Source organism: Cheilinus undulatus, linkage group 13, assembly GCF_018320785.1.
Source record: "Cheilinus undulatus linkage group 13, ASM1832078v1, whole genome shotgun sequence".
NCBI classification, from domain to species: Eukaryota; Metazoa; Chordata; class Actinopteri; order Labriformes; family Labridae; genus Cheilinus; species Cheilinus undulatus.
In genome coordinates, this window is record NC_054877.1 from 15,523,121 (window position 1) to 15,548,904 (window position 25,784).

A 25,784-nucleotide genomic window follows, 5' to 3' on the forward strand; every position below is an offset into this window, starting at 1 on the left:
TTATTTATTTCTACAACACATTGCCCGTTACCTCACCCATGTAGTTTATTCTTATACATAGAATACATGACTGACCATAAAACCTGTTTTGTCTTTTGCTACTCTTTGCTGTCTCTGTCGAACAAGACATGACGACACAGCCGTTGATGGAGAGACTCCTCACTAAACTGCAGCTTAAACTTAAACCAGCAACCGTGTAACCTGGATTATTTGGAGTTCCTGACTCGCCATGACTTATTTCTGTTTTACTAGTTTTCTGAGCAGATAGGAGGGGTACCAATGATAACAGAAGGACTCCAAAACCTCTATATTGTTGTCCAGAGGGAAATAAGTGCCAGCTCTATGCCTATCGAGTCCTTCTCTTCATACTTGAGTCCTGACACTCGAGTGCAAGTCGAGTCACGAATCCTCCAAATCAGGAGTCTTGTAGTACTTGACTCTGACTCTGGGACTCGAGTACTACAAGACTGGTAGATGGTGGGATTTTTAAAGTCTTCACAACTTTGCATTAAGGAAAATTTTTTGCCTGTCTAAAATGCTCCCTTTATATCCAGTCATTACTGAGGTGTTGCCAATAAACCTAATTATTTGCAAAATGGTCCTCCAGCTCTTTTTCATGAGTACCGCTCACTGTTCTAGCCTTTGTTGCCCTGCCCTTACTTTTTTGGGATGCGTTGCTGCCATCAAATTCAAACTGGGTTAATATTTTTCAAAAATTTAAATGCAAGGCAATGCAAGCCTTACAGGTTGTTTCATTGCACCACTTTTAGAAGACAAAGGCATAAACCAAATCTCCTAAATGTGGTGCTTGGTATCTAAGTCTGTAAGGGTCAGGTGAGGACAATTCAAGTCCAGTTTGGAACAAGTCTGGAAGTTGTTTCTTTTGGGCCTAATATAATTAGGTTTGTACAAAGAAATTGTCAAGAGGGAATAAAAAAACAATTGCGTTTAAGTTGTCCCAAGAAATCCCCTGGTAGGACCCATAGTCCAGGATAACAGCGTGGTCCAAGCCTTTTAAAAGGTCCTAAATGTCTTCATATCAAGTTAAGAAACAAAGTTAGGAAGATCCCAGCAGACATATTGAAACAATGAATTGGTGGATTCTTGTGTGTGATGCAATAACGTGAATGCAATACATAAGAAATATGTTTTATGGCAGAAGAATGGGTATTCGACCAAAAGACAGGAAATAACTTCAACAATTTAAAGTTCCTGTCTGAGAGAAATGCAAACATGGCAAAGCAGATGGATGCACCCGTTTCCTTGTTTCTCACTGGCGAATCCATCTTGCAAAGCTCCCGTCTGAAAAGTGTGGACCTGGTTAGAAAGTGACAGGACCAATCATCAACGAGGGCCAGTACTTTCAGGCACGGCGGAGTCGTGACGTAAACAAGCAAAAACAAGAGGCCGGTACAATTGTGGTGAAAGAGCTTAGCGTGGATGCTGCTAAAGCACCAGTTTTATCAGAACTTGATGACATTTCTTCGTTAAAAGAAGAGCAAAGAACAGCGGTGAGTTTTTTTCTTTTCAAAAATGACAAAAGTCGTGTACTGACATGTCTATAGTCGCCATGGTTCGCGTTATTCCTTGGTAGCTGCACAGGCGCACCTCGGTTGCGGCTACGTCCCGTGTTTTGTTGCTCTGATTGGCCCGTAAAGATGTGACAGACAGAACATTCACCCAATCACACTCAGAGTTTTTTTCAAAGCATCTGCCCTTTCCCAAACACTTTGTGTTGAAGGTTTCCCAGATGGATGTGTGAAACACATCCATCTCGCGTGTCAGGTTAGAGAAATGCTAGGAGAGCATCAGAACTCAAACTCAGCACATCGCCAGATTCTTAGAGTACTGTTGGGTATTTATAATTCACATTTAGGTTTGTCCTGCAGCTTTTTTCTAGCCTTGTTACCCGAAAAGAGATGCTTTATAATATATTCTTCCCTTGCTGTTGCTTTGAGCTGAATAAATATGGCCCTCATATTGATCTTTTCTGGCAGCCTCCAAATAATTAAAACAGTCCCTGTGTCCATGGGATTCTTTTCATTAATGTGCATGTATTTCAGCCTTTGTGTGGCATGTGCAGTAACAGACAGTATAAGCTGAATTCCCCCTTGAGGGATTAAAGAAGTACATCTTCTTTTTCATCTTCTGTTAAAAATTTCCAGTGGTTAAAGGCTTCCTCCATGACAAAGCATGAATTTATGAATTTCAGCAGACATCATGAGATTCTTTCTGGCAGTGGAACAACCGGATGATTAAGATTCAAAGAAAGGACCTTTAGGGTTTTTTTTTTTTCTTTTCAACGAATGACTGAGTCTGATGGTGACCAACATCTCTATGATTCAGCTTCTGCTTGACATAAATATGAATTTCAGTGGATTTTTATAAGTCTTGTGGAAGTTTTTATGTTGACCCTGAGGCTCAGTGCACTGAATCAGAAAGATACGAATGGCTAAACACTGATGTGAAGCATTAAGAAGGGACGCAAGTAAGAAAAACACAACCAGGACAAATGCTTCACAGGATTTATTTTTCTGAGGATATTTTGAAATAACTCCGATTTGTGTACTCAGTAGTGAGTTTACTACTAATTTTCAACAGTTTTTAAAGTTTTATAAGTCCATTTTTTAAGTCTAACTCAGTCATTAACTGAATATTTTGTTTCTTTTTTTGAGGAAATACCTCAATAATTACATTTATGCAAACATATCTGTTAAACATGAAAAATTTAACATGTCTTATTTCTGCAATATTTGTAGTTCAGCTTGTTCTTCAATCATCAAATTACCTTATAGCTTTTATTTGTATAGAGAAGGTATTTCATGGTGATTTTTTTTTTGCAAACTCTCTTGCATTGTTCAAAGTTTTCTGAACTTATAGATCTTTTCTCTAAATGTGCAAATATTCCTAATCTTAAAAAATACAACAACAACAACAACAACAACTTTCCATTAATATTTGGCCATTTTTCCACAGGTAGACTACAAGTACAGTTCTGTTTGATAGTGTTGTCCTCTGCTAAGCACATTCAGATTGTCAGACAACCTTCACTTATCTGGTGCCAACCTGCGGTATTGGAGCTAGTTGACCCGTATGTCCCTCTCTCCGGTTTTCCAGCTCCTCCTAGGGGTTGCTGAAGTGTTTCCAGGCCATATTGGTATATAATACCCATAACGAGCTCTAGGGTGTGTCTGGAAAACCTCCAAAAGGAGGCATCCTAATCTGATACTTGAATCAACTCGGGCACCTGAGAAGCTTGCACTCCTTCAGAGCAAAGACCCAGCTGCAAGAAGCAGACCTCATCAGAGAGCCTTGACCTTAAACTTTTTATGAAATGTTCTTTACAGAAAACTTCAACTGAAAACGTCACAAGCTGTGGAAATAAGTGTGCCCCAGCTGTGTCCATTCACTGGTCTCTTCATGCAGTCTGCACTCATCCACTTGTTGCTTCTTTCCAGTATTTTATCTAAAAGTTTCATGTAATGTTTCTGGACTAGGAGCACTGCTCGTGCTCTGTAGTCTCTGTATTGGGCTTTTAGCCAAAAGTCAAATAGCATAAATGCTGAGCATAGCAGGAGTTGTGCTTTTATCCAAAACAATCTTGTTACAGACCGCAGATCACAGATGCCCTCCTCCCTTTGCAAACAACTTTGGTGAGATGCATATCTGTCAGAACAGAAATACAACCTAAAACTTTCTAAAAAAAAAAAAAAAAATCAGATTACATTTCCGGTTAGGGCTAGGGTAAAGGTTAGGAGGCCCAAAGTTTAAAGTAAAAATGTTTGATAAAGTCCTCAATGTAAACACTCTAACACAGCTAACATAACTAAGGCTAAAACTAATGAAGCTATGTAAGCTACCTAGATAACATAGTTACGTAGCTGAAGTAGCTAAATCTAAAGCAAACATAGTTACATTTTCCAAGTATGCTACGTAGGTGACAAAGCTACGTATCTAACAAAGGCAAAGCTAAAGCAAACAAAGCTATGCTAGCTACATTAGATTATGCTAAGTTTGCTAAAGCTATACCCATTGTAGAAGTTATGCAAGTGGCTCACCTTAGCTTTAGCTAGCACTACTGTAGCTGCATTGGCTTACAAAGTTATATTACTTGCATAGCAATTGAAGGTATGTTAGCCTAAGCTATAGCTTACATAGCTAAAATGAGCCATTGTTCACTTCACTACTTCTAAAATGGGTCAATACATGATTTAACCCCAAATTAGACAGCAGACCTTTTTCTGTTTTTGTTTATGACATGCTGCCTAGTTTGTAATGTTTGCAATGTGGTTATTTCCTGAATACAACTGCCAGACGTTGGTTATGAATGAAGTTGAATTAAAAAATAAATCTTCTAAAACGTTTTACCTACAAATTACATCCCTTCCATTCTGACACGGGTGGTGTCTCATAGTAGTGGTCTGCAAGGGAGGTGTCTGAGATCTGCAGTCTACAGTCTGACCCCTCTCCTTTTGTCTGCCTTTAGGTAAGCTAGAGGTTGAATAAGTTAAATGTTCATGGGGTTGTGAAATTTTTTCGCCATTTGACATCCAACTAGCTGCTTGCTAACTTGTTAGCTAGGTCAACAAGAAAATGGTCCACATTGGCTGGCTTAAAAGAGACATATCATCATCTGTTGTGGTGTAGGCGTACATGCTCCTGTAAATAAATCCTAGGACAAGGATGGCAGTCCTGATTGAGCTATATCAGTTTGACTTAACTGTGCATGTAAACATACTGATAATGCAAATATTTCAGTGGGAGTTTTGGATTTAAAAAAAGACATGGATGAAAGTGCTGCAGATAACTGAAGTTTGGTTTATCAAATATATCAAAGCAGTCAACAAATATATAAAAGTAAGGTGCATAACTGCGAGTAAACCCACCTTAGGGTACCATTGAACAGTAAAGAGTATTGATACAACCCAGGTTGTGCTCTAGATGTCCCTACATACCAGGGGCATTAGAAAAAGATCTGTTGAAAAAATAAAGTCCACATCTTTAGGACAGAGTAAAGGGGTGTTGGTAAGTAAGCATGGCCTAGTATACAGTCAGGGTGGGTAGTAGGGTTGCCACAATCCCTGATCAGCTTGGGAATGTCCAAAGGGTCTGAAAACTGCTGTTGGTCTTTGGGCTTTTTTACCGGGAATGAAAAGGCCTGGACTAAGAAGATGCCATTGAGCTTGACCTTGGCTGCCAAGTAACTCTTATGTGCGTTTACATGTGTCATGCTTGATTCGTGCCACCCTGCCCCCTTCTCCAGTCAGTGAAGACAGGATGACCTAGCCTGCTTAAGATCAGCTGATAAGACACTTCTGAGGAAGACTGCAGGAACATGGCAATTGAAACATGTCAAGGTAACAAAAAACTTTACCTGTCCGTTCATAAGGAAACACAGTGTATATTAATTAATCATTTGTATTTTCAATCAAATAAAGTTGAATGATTCTTAAGGAAAAATCTCTCTGAATACCACAGAACATCCCTGTTTATAAAGCAAGTACTGCCTCCCAGTTCTACACAAAAGAGGGAGCCTGTCATTGTATTTCTGGAAACCAATAAGCAGAGTAATAACTCCCTGACTGTAGCTCCAGTTTCCAGAAAATCCAAATGTGTCCATGACCTTGCTGTAGCCTGTTTAAACCAGCTTTATCTAGTAGATGGAGCTGATCAGCTCCACATTTTTTCTGCTCCTTTCACATCATAATACCTCAGCCCCAATTATATTGTAAATCTCTAGGAACGGGAGATTTCTGTGCATTTTTTCAAACTACTGTGAGGATCTGAGTAAGGTTTCTAGCAGCAAAACAGTTTTTCACTACAATATACACTTACCAGCCACTTTGTTTTATATACTTGTTTAACTGCTCATTAAAACAAAAACTTCTCCCCCAGTTTATTAAGGCATGTAGCCACAGTCAAGACAGTCTGCTGAAGTTCAAACCAAGCATCAGAACAGAGGAGAAAGATGATTAAAGTGACTAACGTGGCAGTTGATCAGGTGTACCTCATAAGTGTCCAGTGAGTGAATATTTTAATTGTTATGACTCATGAGGAACAGTTTCTAAAGCCACAACAAGTGCCCTCAGGGCTGCCAAGGGGAACATAAAAAATGTTGTGATTAGCAGTGAATCCCTCAATGATTATGAATGTCTACACAGGACTGCATGACCAACCCTCTAAAGATGTTGAGACTGAAACAAACACGTGCACAGTTGGTGGGATTTCATTAGGTTTGGAGTCCTGCCCCTTGTTTGACATCTAAGAAGGAAGATGATGATGTTAATAACAGCAGCAGCAGCACTTAAGTGGCTCAGTTTTCATTACAGCTAATCATTTCTACACACAAGCCTCTCCTATGAGTCACCTGTGTGAGCCGATCAAATAATCTGTGATTGTCATCCACAGCTCATTATTCTCAGTGCTCAGGACTGAGATATTAAACCAACATGTCTGTCAAAATGAGAATGGAGACGCTGTGGTGGGCTGGAGGTTCTGTAGGGTCATTATGAAGGAAGCAGCACTAATTCTTCATGCTACTGCTCATGCTCTAACAACTGCTGCCTCTATCAGGAAAGAAGTGACATAGTTTGCCAGTCCAACATATTCCCTATTTTTGATTTATTTTTTCAAATTCAACCTGATACAGTAATAAGGTCTGGCAGTTACATTCATGAAATAACCAGGGTGCATACCTTTCAGAATAAACAGAATTTCAGTATTAAAACAAGCAAACAAACAAAAGGCTAGAGGTCTAATCCAGGATTGAATTACGTATATTTGCTTCAGCAAACATAGCAAATGATAATGTAGCTAGGTTAGCTACAGAGCTAATATAGCTACATATCAAATGTAGCTTAGTTGGCTTAGGCAAACATACAAGCTTAGGTAGCTACCATAGCTTTTTTAAGCTTTAGCCTTGGCTATGTTAGCTAAAGCTTTAGCAACATGAGCATTAGCGAATGTCACTAACGCTAAGATCGCTATATAGGTCAAATAGCTACATAGTAAACAGCTAACATAGCTTGAGCTACCTTAGCTGTGAAGCTATTTAATGTAAATAAAATATGGGTGTATGACATCTGCAAAACCCTTAAAGGTGTAGTCTTCAGCTGCATTACCTACATAGCATATGCAGCAACATAGCTTACGTAGCTACACAGTTCACATAGCTACAAATACCTAAGCCCACGTTGCTAAAACTGTAGCTAATGCAGCTTTGGCCTTGACAATGTACGCTTAAGCAGCGTGAGCTTTAGCGACATAAGCTTATGCTAATGTAGCTATTTTAGCTTAGTTAGCTTTAGCAAATGTATTATAAGCTAATGTAGGTTTGTTAGCTTTAGCTACATTATTTTCGCAGCTATTTCACATGAACAAATTATGGGTTTATATTTACAAAACTGTTAAAGACATAAGCTTTTATGTATTTTGCCTAGCTTAAATAGCTAATGTAGATTTTTTTAGCCATAGCTACTTTAGCTGTTTGGAGTGTTTTCATGGAGGACAAGGTTTTTCCTGTTAGCATTCTGTGGCTTTATTAAACATTTTGTCATTAGGTTGTGCAGGCCAGGTTTTTGACTTTTAACTTTTGGTATCCTAACTGGTACCTTAACCTTAACCAAAAGTTGATTCTGGTTTTATTTTGGAATTGTGTTTTGGTAGTGCGTATTTCCGCCCTGATAGAGGTGGCATCACAGTAGTGGTCTGCAAGAGAGGGTGTCAGACTGTCAGTGGTAGATTTTACTATGAGCTAGATTACTGTTTTCAACTTCCACTGCTGACTGAAAATAACAGGAAAGAGGTTTATTACACGAAATTGTGAGGAAATCAACAAATAGATTACTTTGTTTTCCTGCTGTACGTGGTTTCAAGCTTTTCAAGAGGTTTTCCATTTCCAGGGCCTCATTTTAGGCCAATATGAACAATTTTCGGGCACTCAAGTTGAAGTTTTCACTCAGATTTTCTCTTCTCCCCCTCCAATTTCTTGTTTGTGTCCTTGCTGAAAGACGACAGAAGCGTTTGAATCTTTAATTCGGATGTTTCAAAAATTCATGTTAAGATTTTTTTTTGTTTGAATGAAAATTAGTTCGTATTTTACAGAATGAGAAAATAGATTTTCTAATAGCAAATATGCCTTAGAAATTCAAAGCTAATTGTAATTAGATTTTGGTTCCTTAAAAGAAAAAAATATAATCAGTGAAAAGCATGAAAGTATCGTTTAAAATGTCCAGAACTCTTAAAACCACACGCCTAAAAATAGCTGTAGTGGCCCTTCACCCCCCCTCCGGTAGATCAACATGCGCTCAGAATCCATCTTCATGTCACATCCAAGGCCACAAATGTGGTATGACAAGGCTGCATGGTGTCCTCGTTCCACTTCACAGAAAACAGTGTCACAGGTTGCCACAGGAAGTGCCAAACATGGACGGAGCCCGCTGTTTGAGCTCTCGCCGTCCTCCAGCTGCTCTGTGTTTCCTCTACAAGGATTTCCACACTATTGTAGTCATACATCGGGCTCTGAGCAATGCAGAGCAGGTAAATTATCGATCGGTCTCGCGTAAAGTTCACTCCCATCAGGCATGACTAAGAGAGTTTTATGCGATTAATCTGAGCCTGGACATGAAGCTCTGGAGACGCCCAGCAGGATGTTGTCTGTCAGGTATAGTGCTCCCAACTGTGAGAGTAATTCTGTTTGTGGACACTGATGGAGATGACACACTGTGAGCAGCTTCATGGAAAATAAACAACACATTTCAGTAAAGGCCGAGCACATTTAAACTCTGATCATGTTAGTAGGATGATGCACCTACCATTCAGTAAATAACTGAGTGCACAACACTAAGATTAAATTTAGAGATGTTTCTACGGACCACTCTCCCAGTAGATTTAAAGGACTAGTTCACTAATTTAAAGGTAGGAAAACACTCAAGACAAAACTGTCAAGGTTGAGCACAGGTGAAGCCTATTTTGTGGATTCCTGTTTTGATGAGCTGTTTCATGTTGAAGACAGAATCACAGCATCTGTCAATAAAACATGGCAAGTTGGTTACTTGAGTGTGGCTAGCATTAGCACCACCAGCCTTTTGTCATCCTAGCAGGTTGACCGCAACGTCACTGTGCAAAATGTGAATGCACATTGCTATTTTCAGTGTTTCACTTTAATCTAAAGACATCTTCATACAACTGTATCTCCATTTCCAGGATCAAAACTGCCAAACTACAGTGTTTGAATAGAAGAATGCCTTTTTTTGTCATTGTAAGAGCAGTACAACAAAAATAAAAGTGCTACATCTAAAAGCAGTGCTTTGCAACACATCATAAAACCATATAGGTGTACATGCTTGATGTACAGTTATATGTGTTATCCCAACCTGCTGTGAACTACAGATGGAAATTATCCTATGGCTTAGATCTGGCACATGTAGATGCCCATGTTCGTCAGTGTGCACTGTTCCCAATGATGGATGAATGAATAAACAAACTTGGAGTCTGGTTGTGACTGTTGGTTTCATTAAAGCTCATTAATTGGAATTGTGGGCCTACATTAATTAAAGCCTTAACAAATACTTTGAGTGATAATCAGTTGCAGATGACTGAGAATGACAATATGAAATTGACTAACCCTACCAATCAGCCTACAGTATTCATCTTATTTTGGTCATCTTACATAATGTACTAAAATGCCGTATGAATATCAACAAGTTCTCCTCAAATTTTGTCGTCCGTTTAACTTAATGCTTCACATCTACTATTTCTACCATAGCTGTGTTTGTTGTGCTTCCTCCTGTGCTCAGCTTGCTTCCTGACTGGCTCTCATTCTGCTCCATGTGACAGTCCAAAGAGTGTATGATTGACTGTCCTCAGTGTTCCTTCACATAATAGGATTTCTGATTTTAAACAGGTGTTGCCTCGATCATCTTCTGAGTAGATCAGGAGGGTACAGTTGCTCTTAAGACATCTCAAGCAAAAGAAGATCTGTTAAGATAATCTTTAGGATCTGATAACTAGGTCTTTGCCAACTTTGATCAGAAGGTGGAAATCAGGCCCAAAATTGTAGTTTGTATCCTGCATACTGTAAGCCAAATTCTCCAAGCAAACTGAACAGTAATGATGTGCAGCTTCAAATTCGGTGCACAGCATAAACACAACGACAAAGTGATGCTGAGGAGCAATCAAGAGTTTCCATTAGAAAGCAGCACTGTAAGCAAACAAAAAACAAACCTTGAGTTTAATAAATGAAGAGCAGGGGGAACAGAGAGAGGCTGAAGTTAGAGAGGCAGAGAGACAGCTGAGTAATGTGTTCACAGACTCTCAGGATAGGAGCGAGACATGGGGTCAAGGTTATACCTCACTTCAGCAGCAGGTTTGTGTGGAGGAGCGATGCTTGTCTGCACCCTCACCATCATTACACAACAACAACAACGGTCTCTGTCTCTGTACATGTGAATCATCTGGCCTTTGAAATGAGTTCACCGTTTGCCATTTTTGAAAAAGGTAATCTGCAGATTGTCATTTAAGCAGAGGGAAGTCAGGAGCAGAAACGGGGAGAGAGAGAAAATGTTTCTCCATGTAATTGATTGATTCGATTGTGTTGAATGATAAAAACATCTCTGAAAGGACATGAGATTGTTATTAAGTTAGTGCAGATGCCAATACTAGAATAGATTTATTACCACAGTGATTGAGGTGAAAAGTCAGCATGTAGATGTTTGACATTTAGCTCATTGTTTTATATTAAATTAGTCTATGGCTGTTTATACTGTTGAGTTCAAGTTTTCTCAGTGTTGTGGCAATAAAATCTAAATAGGGAGGTTTCATTCCTGTTATTTGGTTGAGGAGATAATTTCTCAGTTTAAGGTCTTATCATTGATTTTTTTCTGTATGACTACAACAGGACATAGATGATATCCATAGCCTGCTTATGGATGGCATTATGATTATATTATACTAAACATTGTATGAATTTTCAGCTTGGTGCAAATAATAGCCCATCTTGTCTAACACTGACCTTTCAGCCAATAGTATTAAACCTAAAGGTTTAGGATGTAAACTGCCAAACTGTTTTCAGACCTTGAGAGAAGCACAGGGTTTCACCTGTGGTTTGGTGTCAGCACTGCATTTACAGTGTTAGTTTTAACCCCCATTAAATCATGAATTAACTGGGATGAACCATATTTGTTGGAAAACCAAGTTCAATTTCTCTACCAACACCCTGGCCTGATTACTGCCGGACTTGCTGAACCAAGAAATCCCTTAAATATAACCTCTCTGACAAAGTGAAACAGGCTAAAAGATCTGAAAAAGCAACACCTCATGCTGTGGTTGACATCAGTCAGTCCGTAAAGGGTTACAAAGCCATTTCTAATGCTTTCAGACTCGAGTGAGCCACTGTGAGAACCATTATCCACAAATGGAGTGGTGAACCTTCCAAGGAATGACTAGCCAATCAACATTCCTCCAAGAGCGCATCGACGACTCATCATGGAGGTCACAAAAGAACCCAGAACAACCTCTAAAGACCTGCAGGCCTCACTTGAATCAGTTAAGGTCAGGGTCTATGATTCTTCAATAAGAAAGAGATTGGACATCCATGGGGGAGTTCCAAGGCCAAAACCACTGCTGACCAAAATGAACACTAAGGCTCATCTTATATTTGCCAAAAAAAACCATCTTGATGTTCCCCAAGACTTTTGGGAAAATCTTCTGTGGACTGACCAGACAAAAGCTGAACTGTTTTGAAGGTGGCATCCAGTTACATCTGGTGTAAAACTAACAGAACTTTTAATAAAATAGCCTCATGGTGGTGGTATGATGGTCTGGGGCTGCTTTCCTGCTTCAGGATCCAGATGACTTGCTGCAGTTGATGAAACCATGAATTCTACTCTTTACCAGAAAATCCTGAAGAATGTGTCCATCAGTTTGTGTCCTCAAGCTCAAGCACACACCAGCAAGTTCACCTCTGAATGGCTTAAAATACAAAATGAAGGTTTGGAGTGGCTTAGTTCAAGTCTGGACTGAAATCTGATCCAGATGCATAGCATGACCTCAAGCAGGCCGTTCATGCTTGAAAAGCCAATATGGCTGAGTTAAAACAATTCTGCAAAGAAGAGTGGGCCAAAATTCCTCCTTAGTGATAGATAAGACTCTGCCAGTAAAAATGTTGCTTGCAGTTGTTGCCGCCCAGGCTGGCACAACCAGTTATTAGGTTTAGGAGGCAATCACTTTTTTACTTAAGGCCAGGTAGGGTTGGACGGCTTTTTACCTCAAAACCATCTTTAAAAACTACATCCTATATTTACTCAGGTTATCCTTGTCTAGTATTAAATTTTTTTTGATTGTTTGAAACATTTAAGTGTTTCAAATATGCAAAAGAAACATACGAGACAGTTCCATTAATAAAAAATAACATTACAAATCTTTTCACATTGCGTCTTATGGAGTTGAAATGCCATTTGTGTGACAGTATTTTGGTCAGTCTGGATGTTATGTTATACTAGTTAAGCTGAAGCTTATTTCCAATTTGAAATAAGCATTAAATACTTTTGCCATAATTAAAGGAAAAACACTCAGAGTACCAATAAAGCCCTTACATGCCACTGATAAATTAAATGACCTTACATATGGCTCTTAGCTGCCACTGCAACCCAAACAGCATCACCATTTTTAACTGACTCAGGCTCTGTTCATGTAAACAGCTGGCAACAATGCTGATAACATCCACTCTACCATGTGACCCCTCACTGGCCCCAACAATGACACCATCTAAGTTACTAACAAACTAGATATAATGTAAGATTTAATATGGACTCTCGCTAAGATTGCTGGTCCTATCAAAGAAGTAAAGGAAGGAGTGGACACAGCCTTTAGAAAAGATGCAAAACTTAGCAGTGCATTTCGAGCGACTCTCCAGAATCAGGAATCAGAAATGAGTTTGAGTCTTACCTCATCGCTTTTGCAGGCAGCATCTGCCAGACTGCTGCTTTCTCCCAGCAGACTGAGGTCCAGCTCACTGGGACCTGGAGACAGAAAAACACAGAACAACCATCTGTGAAACTCAGAGACACGCTTATTTCTCTTTAGATGACTCATTTCAGACAGTTGCTTCAGTGACCTTTGGGCCTTTTGTTCTTCTAATAAATTGATTCCTTTGTCTTTATAACTCTTTATTTGCTGCTTTTATGGCTTCTACATTTCAGTCAAGAGTCTATTTTTAATAAAAAAAACCATGCCATAAAGACTCTTTAGATCTTTATTGTTATTGTATTTATTTAATATAGATTCTTAAAATCTAAAATGAGCATGATATTGCTTCAAATTTTGGGTCATTTATAACTTGAAGAGAACAGATGAATAGAGGAAGATAAACAAAAAGTATAAAAACCCCAGCTAGTGTGAACCAATCTTTTGACTACAAATATATTTAGTTTCTCATACAAAAAAAAAAAAACAAAAAAACAAAAGATTAAAAAGAAAAAATCCAGAAATTTTCACATTTTTTAACTCCTGGCCTCTTGAACTGAGATTGTAGGTCGACAGTACAGAAAAAATGTCTGCTATGGACACAGACTCTTAATTTATCAGGCAGTGAGTGACATAAGTGTCTATTTTGTGATTTAGAGGTGCCAGATAGATTATCACAGACTCACACTTGACTCTGAATATTTACTGACTCATGCATCTTGTCCAGTCAGATTGCTCTGTTGAAACTTATTGTTGCATAACATGTGATATAACTTGTTTTTCACCCATAATTGATGCAAGCTCTCATTTGGCTGTGTACAAAGAAAAGCAGCAAATCGTCAAACTACTACAGCTGATCAGAAATCTAGGTTGTCCACGGTTTAACAGCAAATGAAATTAGGATGTACAGAATTAATGTAGATTCTTCTAGAATGTTCTGCTGAGTACATTTGAGTTAACGAATACAGCATACATTACCACAGCAAACTCTCACATGTGATGAAGGATGTGAAAAACTGATCTGAGGGTGAACCCTCTGTCAGAGGGAAGATGCAGAGATGCAGTGATATAATCTAACATGCAGCATCTTCATCCTCTTCCTCGGTGGAAATAGGTCGTGAATAGCACTTCCCCTCGGCACATTGTCTTTCCTGCCTGCCCGAGTCTTTTCTCAATCCGAGAACTGGGTTAGATTCTCCAAGGAAGCGCCTTCAAATGCTCAGAAATCTTCTAGACAGACAGCAGCTGAGAATTTCTTATTGGAGTTATTTTAAAAAGTGTCAGAATGCACCAGATTTACTGAAAAATTCAGCCAAAAACAACCAAGCTGTCCTGGGTCTGCTCTGCAGTTCACAGGCTAAGCGTCAGCAAACATGTCAGAGAGGATACCGACTTTGGAAAGTGAGGTGCTGTGCCATGACAGCGAGGACATTTTTGTTTTGCTGTGGAGGCCATAGGTGTCAGGCTGCGGGCGTCAGCAGCACCTCAGGTTGGTCCACATGTGCTGCTGGGATAATCATAGAGCGACAATGGGCGCGGCTGCAGGAGAGTGGCAGCTCTTCTGGGAAAAATATGTCTCTAGAAGCAACCCAGGGACTCAGAGGCAATTTATTATGGTCTCTTTTTCAGAATACATGTTTTTGTGTAATTTAAAAGCTGTATCTTATCACTGAGAAGAAATAAGGTTAAATTCAGAAATTGCACACATTTGACCACAAAAGGTGCAAATGCAGATGCCTGCCAAAGAGCAAAGAAAATTCAAAATGATTTCAAATTATATATTCGACCTGGTTCTACAAAAATATATGCATAAATTAAATGTAAAAGAAAAACATGATCATTTGGTGAGATTTATGCTGAAATCAAATAATGTTGAAAAAATCCTTTAAAGACAAACAACTACAGTCATGGACAAAAGTATTGGCACCCTTGGGATTTTTCCAGAAAATACACCATTTCTCCCAGAAATTGTTGCAATTACAAATGTTTTGGGTATACGTGTGTTTATTTCATTTATATGCATTGGAACAACACACACACACACACACACACACAGAGACACAAAAAACAGAAAAAAAAAGCCAAAATGGACATAATTTTACACAAAACTCAAGAACGGGCCAGACAAAATGATTGGCACCCTTTTAAAACTGTGGATAAATCATTTATTTCAAGCATGTGATGCTAAAGCCAGTTAGAATGTATAAAAATTGATTCAAGCTGGACAGCTGGGATGGTGGATAAACATCTTCAGTCAACTTCCACACAAATTCAGGCTGTCCTGCAGACTCAGGGTGCAAAAGTGTCAGCTCAGACCATACGTCGTAATCTGAATGAGATGAAGCGCTATGGCAGGAGACCGAGGAGAACCCCACTGCTGACAAAGAGAGATAAAAAAGCCAGACTGGTGTATGCAAAGATTTACCTGAGTAAGCCATAATCCTTCTGGGAGAACATTTTGTGGACAAATGAGACTAAGGTAGAGCTTTTTGGAAAAGCACGTCATTCTACTGTTTACAGAAAATGGAATGAGGCCTACAAATAAAAGAACACAGTACCTACGGTCAAACATGGTGGAGGGTCAAGGATGTTTTGGGGTTGTTTTGCTGCCTCTGGCACTGGGTGCCTTGACTGTGTACAAGGAATCATGAAATCTGGAGACTATCAAAGTATTTTGGGATGCAATGTAGGGCCTAATGTCAGAAAGCTGGGTCTGCGTCAGAGGTCATGGGTGGTCCAGCAGGACAATGACCCCAAACATACCTCAGAGAGCACCAAGAAATGGTTGGAGACAAAGCTGGAGAGTTCCGAAGACGCCAGCAATGAGTCCGGATCTAAATCCCATTGAAAACTGATAGGTCGCAAGAAGCACCCTTCAAATCTGAGAGACCTGGAGCAGTTTGCAAAAGAAGAGTGGTCCAAAATTCCAGTTGAGAGGTGTAAGAAGCTTGTTGATGGTTATAGGAAGTGATTGGTTTCAGTTATTTTTCCCCAAGGGTGTGCAACCAAGATGAGGGGGCCAACAATTTTTGAGTTATGTGTAAATTGTGTCAATTTTGTCTTTTTTCTTCTGCTTTTTTTGTGTTGTTCCAATGCACATAAAGGAAATACACATAAGTATATGAAAAACATTTGTAATTGCAACATTTTCTGGAAGAAACAGTGTATTTTCTGGAAAAATTCCAGGGGTGCCAATACTATGTTCATGACTGCAAGGCTGTGTTCAACTATGCGTCCACCACCTTCAGGTGCAGTGGAGTCCCTGCTCTCTGGCACTGTTATTTTTTGGGTTGTGGGCTGAAAGATTAATAACGTCTGGTTTAGAAAATATGAAGTTTTAAATAGAATATACTGTTTTCTAACTGTAGATTATAGATGATCAAATATGATTTTTCCTTTTAAATATTACCCTCCAATTTCTCACTTACAATTCCCTTTTCCTGGGCTGATTAATATAAAGTATTGAAGCCATACAAGGAAAATACAAGGCTGTCAGAAATCTTTACAGGTATCATTATGATACGCAGGCATGCCAGCTCCCCACTATGAGTGAGTCATTGGAGGAAAATTGTTTCTGAGTGAATATAGGGAATTGGCTGTACTTTTCAACCCTTTAATTTAACATACAGTCTACAGATGACCAGATTTTTTCTCTCACATGTATGTAGTGCAGGAAATTACTTTTTTTTTAAGATTTATTTTTGGGCTTTTTCGTGCCTCTATTAGAGAGAGGACAGTGGATAGAGTCGGAAACAGAGAAGAGAGCGGGGAGAGACATGCAGGAAATAGCGCCACGGGCCAGACCTGAACCTGGGTTGCCTGCGCACACGGCGCACGCCCCAACCACTCGACCACTGGCGTGCCCCGGAAATTACTTTTGATAGTCCTTTTTAAATTGTACTCTACTCAGGAAGTCTTTTATTAGAACACCTTCTGCAGAAGAACATCCTTAAAGCTGTGAAGATGTCGGCTGCTCCTAATCCCATCTCTAAATGCAGCTGCAGGACTGCTGCATGTAAGTGGATTGTTGGTGGGAAGCTTTGCGATAGCTGCCACCTAAATAAGACATCCTCTATTAAGTGTAGGATATTATCATCAGAATGATACACAGTGAACCAAAAACTCAACATAAAATGTACTAATAATTATTTTGCTGGCTTTGAGATTCATCATTTCTCTGTTTCTTGATGAGAGAGTGGTTTTCCAAAGCATCTACTTTTGCAGCTTTATGAAACTCCAGTGGTGTTCACCTGTCTGTGTTTGGTGTTTCAGTGTCCTGTCATGATGCAGACAGCTCTCAAGTGTGATGAGAGGAGGTGCAGGTATGTGTCAGACAGATTTCAAGTACTGAATAGCAATTTTGATGTCAAGGATCACTGGGAATGCGAGCCCAGCCTTTATCAGCTGGTGTTCAGACTCTGCAGAGAGGCCGCAGGTTAAAATGTCTCGTAATGAGGATGCCATACTGGAACGTCACGGAGAGGATCTGTTTTTTTTTTTTTTCAGCAAGCTAGACATATTTTCTCCTCTGGGATGTCTTTCCTGAGCCATATGTCGGCTCGTGATGATTCTGCACCTCCCAACACTAATCTATGTTTCCTCCTGAGTCAAACTGTAGAGGAAAATTTTCTCCACACTCTTAACGACTACAATACACTAAATTCCAGAGAGTACTGATAGCTGCCAGTGTGCAAACTACACCATTTTCAGGGGAATTCAGACCCCTTGTCACAGGTGTATAAAATCAAACATCTAGCCATGCAGTCTCCATTTACAAACATTCGTGATACAAAATGGGTCGTTCTGAAGAGCTCAGTGACTTCAGCTGTGGTACTATGATGGATGCCACCTTTGCAACAAGACTGTTCATGAAATTTCATCCCTGCTGGATATTCCACAGTCAACTATAAATGATATTATAAGAAAGTGGAAGCGTTTAGGAGCAACAGCAACTCAGCAACACAGCAGAGGACTGTTTAGAATCACAGGGAGGGGTCAATGACAACTGAGGCACATGCTGCGTAAAAGTTGCCACTGCTCTGCTTATTCCATAGCTGAAGAGTTTTGAACTTCCACTGGCATTAATGTTAGCACAAAAACTGTGCAAGCAGGAACTTTATGGAACGGGTTTTCATGGCCGAGCAGCTGCATGCAGGTGTAGAACTGAGTGGTGTGAAGCACGCCGACATTAGACTTTGGAGAAGTAGAGAGATGTTCTGTGGAGTGACAAATCATGCTTCTCTGTTTAGCAGTTAGATGGGTGAGTCTGGGTTTGTCTGAATCATGCCTTACTGCATTGGGCCAACGGTGAAGTTTGGTGGAGGAGGGATAATAGTATAGAGCTGTTTTTAGAGAAGTTTTAAAAGGAACCCTGCATGATCAGACACGTTCATCTTGTTGGATAGGATTTTCTATCTCTTTTTTGTATATTGAACTAAAAAACTCACTGGCTATCTGAATTTTCAGTAATTTGAGTTAATAGACTCACCAGGAGGCCGCCATGTTTTGGCTGTGCTGCAGTGCTGAAGCGCTCCTCGCTGTTCCTATGCAGTAATCACTGTTTCAGAATGGCAGCCAGTGTTAGAGCTGCATCTCAGAGATGCTGCAACTCTCACGCACGGAGAATTTTAAAATTGGAGGTCTCTTCTATTTTTTATTTGCACCATGAGTGGTTATCTGTCCATTTAGACAGGAAAATGATGAATACAGAGCCATATTTGCCTTCTTGTAGCAAATATTTATGTCCACATCAGTGAATATGTTTGAAATCCGTTTCTTGATGAACCAGATAAAGGCCACAAGCTAAAATGCGTCTGTTTAATAAAGTTGTTCCCAAACGTAGACTCTTTATGAAGCTTTCAGTTTCCACACGGTTCAGGTAAAGGTAAACACCGAAGCACTTCTGGTTTGCACTTTTCAAAGTTAAAATCCACTTTAGCATTTCTTTGGAGAAACTCCCTTTGTATATACACGACAATTTAATTTTGAACAGCTCGCGGCACGCTTCCACTATACACTGAATCCAGTCACTTGTTGGGAGGTTTATTGAGGTGAAACAAAACCAACACAGAGCAAGCTTGTGTCTGGTATGATAGCTGTTATGGCAGCAACAGCTGCAAGAAGAAAAACCATCTGGAAAACAGTTCATTCATACGGCACGACTAGTGCAGACCAAAATATGGCGGCATCCTGGTGAGTTTGTAAGGTCAAATTCACTCAAAATGCAGATATCTAGTGAGTTTTTCCAGTTCAGTATACATCTGAGACATACAAATATCTATCTAACAAGATGAGCTTGTCTGATCATGAAGGGTTCCTTTTAATGCTTCAGCATACCAGGACATTTTGAACAATGCTATGCTTCCAACTTTGTGGCACTAGTTTGGAGAAGGCCCTTTTCTATTCCAACATGAAAGGCATCAGCACATTAGGCATCTTTTCTCTCTTGATGTGTAAAATTCTTCCACCAAAAGACAACCTAATTTTTAGAAAATGTAAAAGGTGGAAGTGGGTATAGCACGATTCTCGCCACTTGGATGTGTTCAGTGGGGCTGACCCTTAGTGAAAACGGAGCAGTGGTATTTCACAAACGGCTGAGGCCTCCCACTTGTTCTACACCCCAAACAGAAGATGGCACTAAATTTATTCTTCCGTGCTCTCAAACAGAGCTGCTGCTCATCAGCAGAGATAAACAAAACAGTTGCTCTCCCGTGAAAACCCTTTGCCATGGCCAGCTGTGCTGGGAATAGGGCAGTGGAGTAAATTGCATCTGGTGTGATTTTGTTCACAGAAAATAACGGGGGCAACTGTTTCAATGCACATCAGATGGCGCTGGTGTGTTTTTGGCTACAGACATTCATGTAAAAAAGAAAACAGTGAACTGTGAATATTTTTAAACCCTCTGAATTTGTACAAATTCTCCTTTTTAGGTGCACTCATGTCTTACAGAGGAGAATCGAGCTCCCTTTGGCTCCCCCGTAGCTTGCTCCTTGGTTGTCACTAATAAACAGTGTTCATAGTGCTTTCCTCCCATTCCTACGCAGCCTCCTGCTGTGCTGCAAGCTGTGTGGCACGACATAATGAGGCATGAAGATAAAATGAGCCAAGCTGAATTTATTTCTAAAACTTTTGAAAAGAGTGCTCTAAAAAGACTTTATAAAGACAAATGTTCAAGATAACCTTAAACTCAGAGCCTTACTGGGACAGGAAGGACTTGTATAAATCAGATTGAAGCAGGAAATTCAGGGAAAAACAAACAAAAAGAGACTGAACCTTGTGACAGGACAATGTAATATAATATACGTGAAATAGAAGACATTACACATTTGCGTCTGTTGTTCAGTAGACAGCCAAGAACCACAAAACACCACAAACAGTCCACCCTCTTTTCCCACCTTCCTTATGTAACATAAACAATTATTTTATAATACCCAAATGTGTAAAAGATGTAGGCTTTCTGTGTTTTGTTGGAGCACTTGCAGGTTCCACCTACACTTTATTAAAATGAAAATAATGACTGTTCCTAAAACAAAACATGCATATTTTGCCAGCTCTGATCTGTACCGATGCTGAACTAAAATGTGTGAAATCACTTTAGCAACACCTGCAAATATCCCGCTGATTTGATCTTTTCAAACGGACATTCAGGAATATAAATCAGTCTGACACCTTTTTTAGAACCAGCTAATTATCAGGTTTCTCATACGAACAGCGTCGGACTGAACAAACAGTGACTCTAACCTCGTTGATTCTGTTTTTTCTCACAAAGCATGGCCAACCCTGCTTCACCAGTTGCTATGTAGGCTCTGATGGTAACCATGGAGTTGGTGGGTGATGCTGTGTGAGAAATCTTTCTGCACCGTACCCATGTACCAATTAACCCAGTGAGGAAACCAGGTCATTATATTTAGGCCCATTGCTACAGCAAAGAAAGCTTTACTCTGTAGTAAACATGCACACATGCTTATACAGTCTAAATAAAGATGAAAAAGTATTACTGCCTCGATGCAGCAGTCAGTCTTAGAAGCATCAACAAAAACATGACAAAATGTTAGCAACCATGACAAAGACAAGGCCATAATGAGCTAAAACATAGATCTCTGATGATCAAAATGCTGAAGAAATGTATTTTGCTAATGAGACGAGACTAGAATGATAGAGGCATTAGAGTATTTAAATAACTGAGTTTCCAGACAGCAATCCTGTCTTGAAATCACCAACGCATTTGTGCAATGTAGATGAACTGTTTTCAAGGCTTCAGCACTTCTTGACACTCAATCTATAGATCAGCAGATATTCTACTGTTTGCGTCTGACAACCATATCTTCTTCGTCAAGAGAGTAGCTGTATTCTTAGAAAGTGGGTCGGCACAATTCTGTCCAGGAAAACGATCAGGGCTGATGTAAAGCTTGCAAGCTTTTTCCCTGCCAGTTTTAAAATCGAAGCTCTCTCATCAAGCACTGTGACCAGATCTCTGACAGTGGCTCTGACACATGAAGAACTAGGAAGAGCACAGGTATTTTTTTTTTCATTTACTTAAAGACCTGGTAAAGTGAAATTCAAAATTTGTGTCTGGATACACTAGATATGTTGGAATATGGTTGCTGTAATCTGAAAACACTGAGGTCTACATGTGGCTGAATTTAGGATCTAGATCGTAAGACAGTTTTTCACCTCTTTCCTGGCCGGGTTTAACTTGGGCGGGGCAAGTATGTGGACTGGTGATGTCTCTGTCCACAATGGGGAATTACCCCACCCCCCATAACATTACAATGATATAAAATCACCGAGCAGTTCATCTCAATACTCTGTTGTTAGCTGATGTCACTACCTTTATTGAATGTTACAGCCAGTTAAATGCTGTTTTTTTTTGTCCATTGTGAGGTAAATCTGCCAAATCTATCAGCCACAGTGGTCTATGGATCATTTAAAGCAGTGGTTCTCAACTGGTGGGTCAGGACCAAAGAGCGGGTTGTGCAAGTCTTTCAAGTGGGTTGCAAAATGTGTGCCAAAAAAAAAAATTTTTGTATTAAAGCCCTAAGAGGACATGCATACATATGATGATGAGTAAACTTCAGTGTTTGTCTCCAGATTTCCACTTATTTATCTCATTTTCTTGGGATAAAAAGCAAAGATATTGAATAATTCCTTATGAAATTACCACACTTTCATGCTGTCTTGGGAAAACGGGGCAAAATAAAAAGCATGCATGCATTTCCTTCTGTAATGATGTTCTTTTAACACATGTTTATTTTGGCCTGGCTCTTTGATTAATTATGTTTTGTTCCATTTAGATTCCAAACTGCCAAATTCTTTATTAGATAAAAATGAGTGGCTGGAAATTTTTAAAGACTTTTGGGTCGTGATTTCTCTTCAGGAGGCAGTAGTGAGTCCTGATGTCTGACCAGTTGAGAACGCCAGATTTAAAGCATCATAACAGAGATTTAAGCCAGAAAACTGACTTTGTCTCTGCTCTGGCACAGCTCTCATCATAAGTAGGGTTAATCCCGATTAGCACTTTTGGCCTCCAATTTTGATCTGTTTTTTAATATTGAATATCTGCCGATACCCAGTACCGATCAGATATTCATAATTATTTAGATTAGAGTTTCAATTGTTTTTGTTTACAAAAATAACTGAAGTAAACAGAATAACTACTAGATGTCTCAAACTTATTCCATTCAACTTAGTACAGCCAACATTGTTGTAAAAAACAAAATCGCATTTCTACTCAAAATGGTGTATTAGCTGTGTTTCACTTTAATAATCTGTGAATAAATAAATAAAGTTACATATTAACTTGACTGGGTTAGTCACAACAAACATCAAAGTCAAAACAGTTCAACTTGAATGGGATCAAAAACATAAATCATACAGAGTCAAAACAACAATTCCTATTCAAACGTAGCAGCTTAATATAAGGCATAAAGCAAAACACTAGCATTGCAACAAAACCCAGATATCAAATACAGGGCACTCTTGTTATTACAGTGCAAATTCTAAAGTGCAGCTGGAGCTGCCACATCATGTTTTCCTCCCGCACTTTTATTTCTTGACCCACTGTTACTTTAAAATGAAGTGTAGCTTCTTGTTTAGGAACATTCTCGATGGCCAGCTTTACATGCTCTGCTGTGTGAGACCCACTAAACTGGTGTGCATGTAATACTGCACGCTTTAACTCAAAGGTGGAGGACTGTTCAGTAAGACTCAGCAGTGACATGGGGCAAACATCAGAGCTCTAAATGTCTGTAGTGAAATAATGGCAGTGACGTTGCTTTTTAAATTCTCTAGTATGCTAAGTCGAGACGGCAGGGCATAGCATGGGTTAAAAGCTCAAGAAAATGATAAAAACCCAAATTCTCCACCACGGAGATGGGATGGTAGTCCAAAGTGATGAATTCAACCATTTCTTCTGTTATCTTTTAAAGTCCATAGGTTTTTACTTCGGTGAAGCTGCCTGTTGCTATAGGAAAGTCACTGTATTCTGCTGTATGTTTAGTTCGAGATCGGAGATGACGGATCAAATTTGTAGAGTTACACGCTGCTCTGCTGCTACCAGCTTGTGAAACGGTCGTACTACAGATGCTGCAAGTGGCAACTGGGCTGTTTTCACTCTCACGTTTAAGGCTTTTCCACACAGCTGACATTTTAAACACAGGGATGCTAATGTTGCTACTGTTTCTTTGTTGTGTTACTGATGCGTTTACGGCCTGTCGTAAAGTTGTGCACCGTTTACAACAGCTGACATAAATGATCGGCTGGGCTGATCGGATCAAATTGCCCATCTCTGATCAATTAAAAATGCTTATATCGGCTCCGATCCGATACATACAATCGGGATCAGATAAGGTCAACATAAGGTCAAGGGGCAGGCTGCCTAACCACTTAAAACCCATTTATGTTATCAAAATAAAAGCCTCTGTCTCACCTGCGGCCGGCTCTTGGGAGGGAAACAGTTTATTGTCCAGAGTCATGCTGATGTCACAGAAGACCTCCTCCTCATCTCGGTCTGCATCCAACTGCAAGAAGAGCAGAAATACACATCTTTATTTTTAATATTCACTTCCAATTCCTTTGTTTGCTTCTTGGCCTCAGAAAAGCGCAACGAGACATACACAAGAGTCCTGACCTGCAGAAAAAAACATCACAAACACATTGGACACGCTCCTCTCTCTGTTGAACCACCATGACATCCAGACTGAGACTCTTTATTAGATCCAACATAACAAACAAGTTGTGACGCTGGGAGCCACACACCAGGGGTTATTTTATATTCCACACACAGTAGAAGCTTTAATAGCAGCAGAGTAATTAGCCTCCCTTCTGTATCAATCGCTCTCTCCCAGATTATTCAGAGGCCGGCTGTCTTCCTTCGCACGTACAGTACATGCAAATTGAGCATGAAGAATGTGCTTTGGGATAGAAGCTGATTGAAGCCGACTTCTCCTCCTGTCTAATCTGTTGTATAGCCGTCCCTCTGCTTTCATCAGGACCGATGATGAGCAGCAGAGAGGATGACCTTGTGCATAAAAAGTAAACAAAAAAACAAAAGTACTGTGGATTAAATCTGTAAATGTGTGATTGACAGCAGTGCTGCTTACTTAGCCAAATGATTGAACCTAAGCAGGAGGGAGGTCAGGAGAAATGTAAGATAAGGATAACAGAGTCAACACCTCCTCATTCCCATGGCAACAACCCAGAAATAAGTGTCTGTTGTCGACGGTGTAGGAGAGTCCTCAGAGCACCTGAAGACCCTAGACTTCACCTGTAAGAGAGAAGATGAGGGGGCTAAAACTGAGGATTCCCCCCTGGAGAGTCCTGCTATTATAAATCTCAAAGGAGTTGTCAGACTTCTCATGAGCTGAAAAATTTCCCACTGTCATGCTGCAGAGTTTTTTTTTTTAGCCCAAATTTGTTCCTAACATAATAGAAAGGCTCCATGTAATCCATTTATACTCAACAAGAAGACACTTAGGAGAAAAGTGTCACTCTGCAAGGACGGATTAAAGCTCAAACTTTTTGGAGAAAAGCTCCTCTGTTGTCTGGAGGGCTCAGTGTCACTTCAATGACTCTTCATGCCGAGGATGGAGAACAGGAACTTTAACTTTTTGTCCCTGTGATAAAAGCATCCAACTATCCATCAACATCAGTTTTCCCACAATACATCTGGGGGTACCCATCTTCTTGGATAAGAGATGGGGTACACGCTGGTCAGATCCTCATCCTTACAGCACTGTCCCCATTTAGAGCCAGCATTAACACAGATTACATAACCTTCATTGTGAGCGATTGGATATCTAGTGTTAATCTTTAATGATATGTATCCTAGACAGTTTAAGGTTGTTTAAGGGTGTATTAGGGCCAATCTGAAATTAAAAAAATAAATAAATAAAGAGGATCTTTCACTTTGTGAGGATTAACTACAAATTTGTAATTAAAAGTCATAAAATTATGAGGGAAAAACATACATTTTCAACTTTAAAAGTCATAAATATACAATAAAATATAATTGAAAATACAGATGAAGCTGTTGTCTGCATTTAGAACAAGCTGCAGCTGACAAAGCTGCTCATGGACTAAATCAAAAGCATGCTGAAGATTTGCAAAAGCTTGTGCAAGCGTAGGTGCACAGCTACATATGACTGTATCATCAGCATAAAAGTGAAACTAAATGTTTGGAATATTCCATCCAAATCATTTGATATGAACTAAGAGTGGTCCCCATACTGAACCTTGACGTATCCCGTTGTGGATTTGAACAGCCTGGGTTCTTCCAGTGAGATAACTTGCAAACCACCCAGTAGTATGCTCTGAGAACCCTA

The 25,784-nt window shown here is 39.7% G+C and overlaps 1 protein-coding gene across 1 annotated transcript in view; it reads right to left on the reverse strand.

Annotated features, from left to right (window-relative positions):
* Nucleotides 1–25,784, reverse strand: part of ak5 (adenylate kinase 5) — a 140,431-nt gene that overhangs the window by 46,389 nt on the left and 68,258 nt on the right. Inside the window, exons 7-8 of the mRNA XM_041803723.1 lie at nt 23,891–23,981; nt 12,946–13,019 (exon numbers count right to left, since the gene is read on the reverse strand). Coding sequence (XP_041659657.1) covers nt 12,946–13,019; nt 23,891–23,981 — 165 coding nt within the window. The remainder of the gene's footprint in view (nt 1–12,945; nt 13,020–23,890; nt 23,982–25,784) is intronic.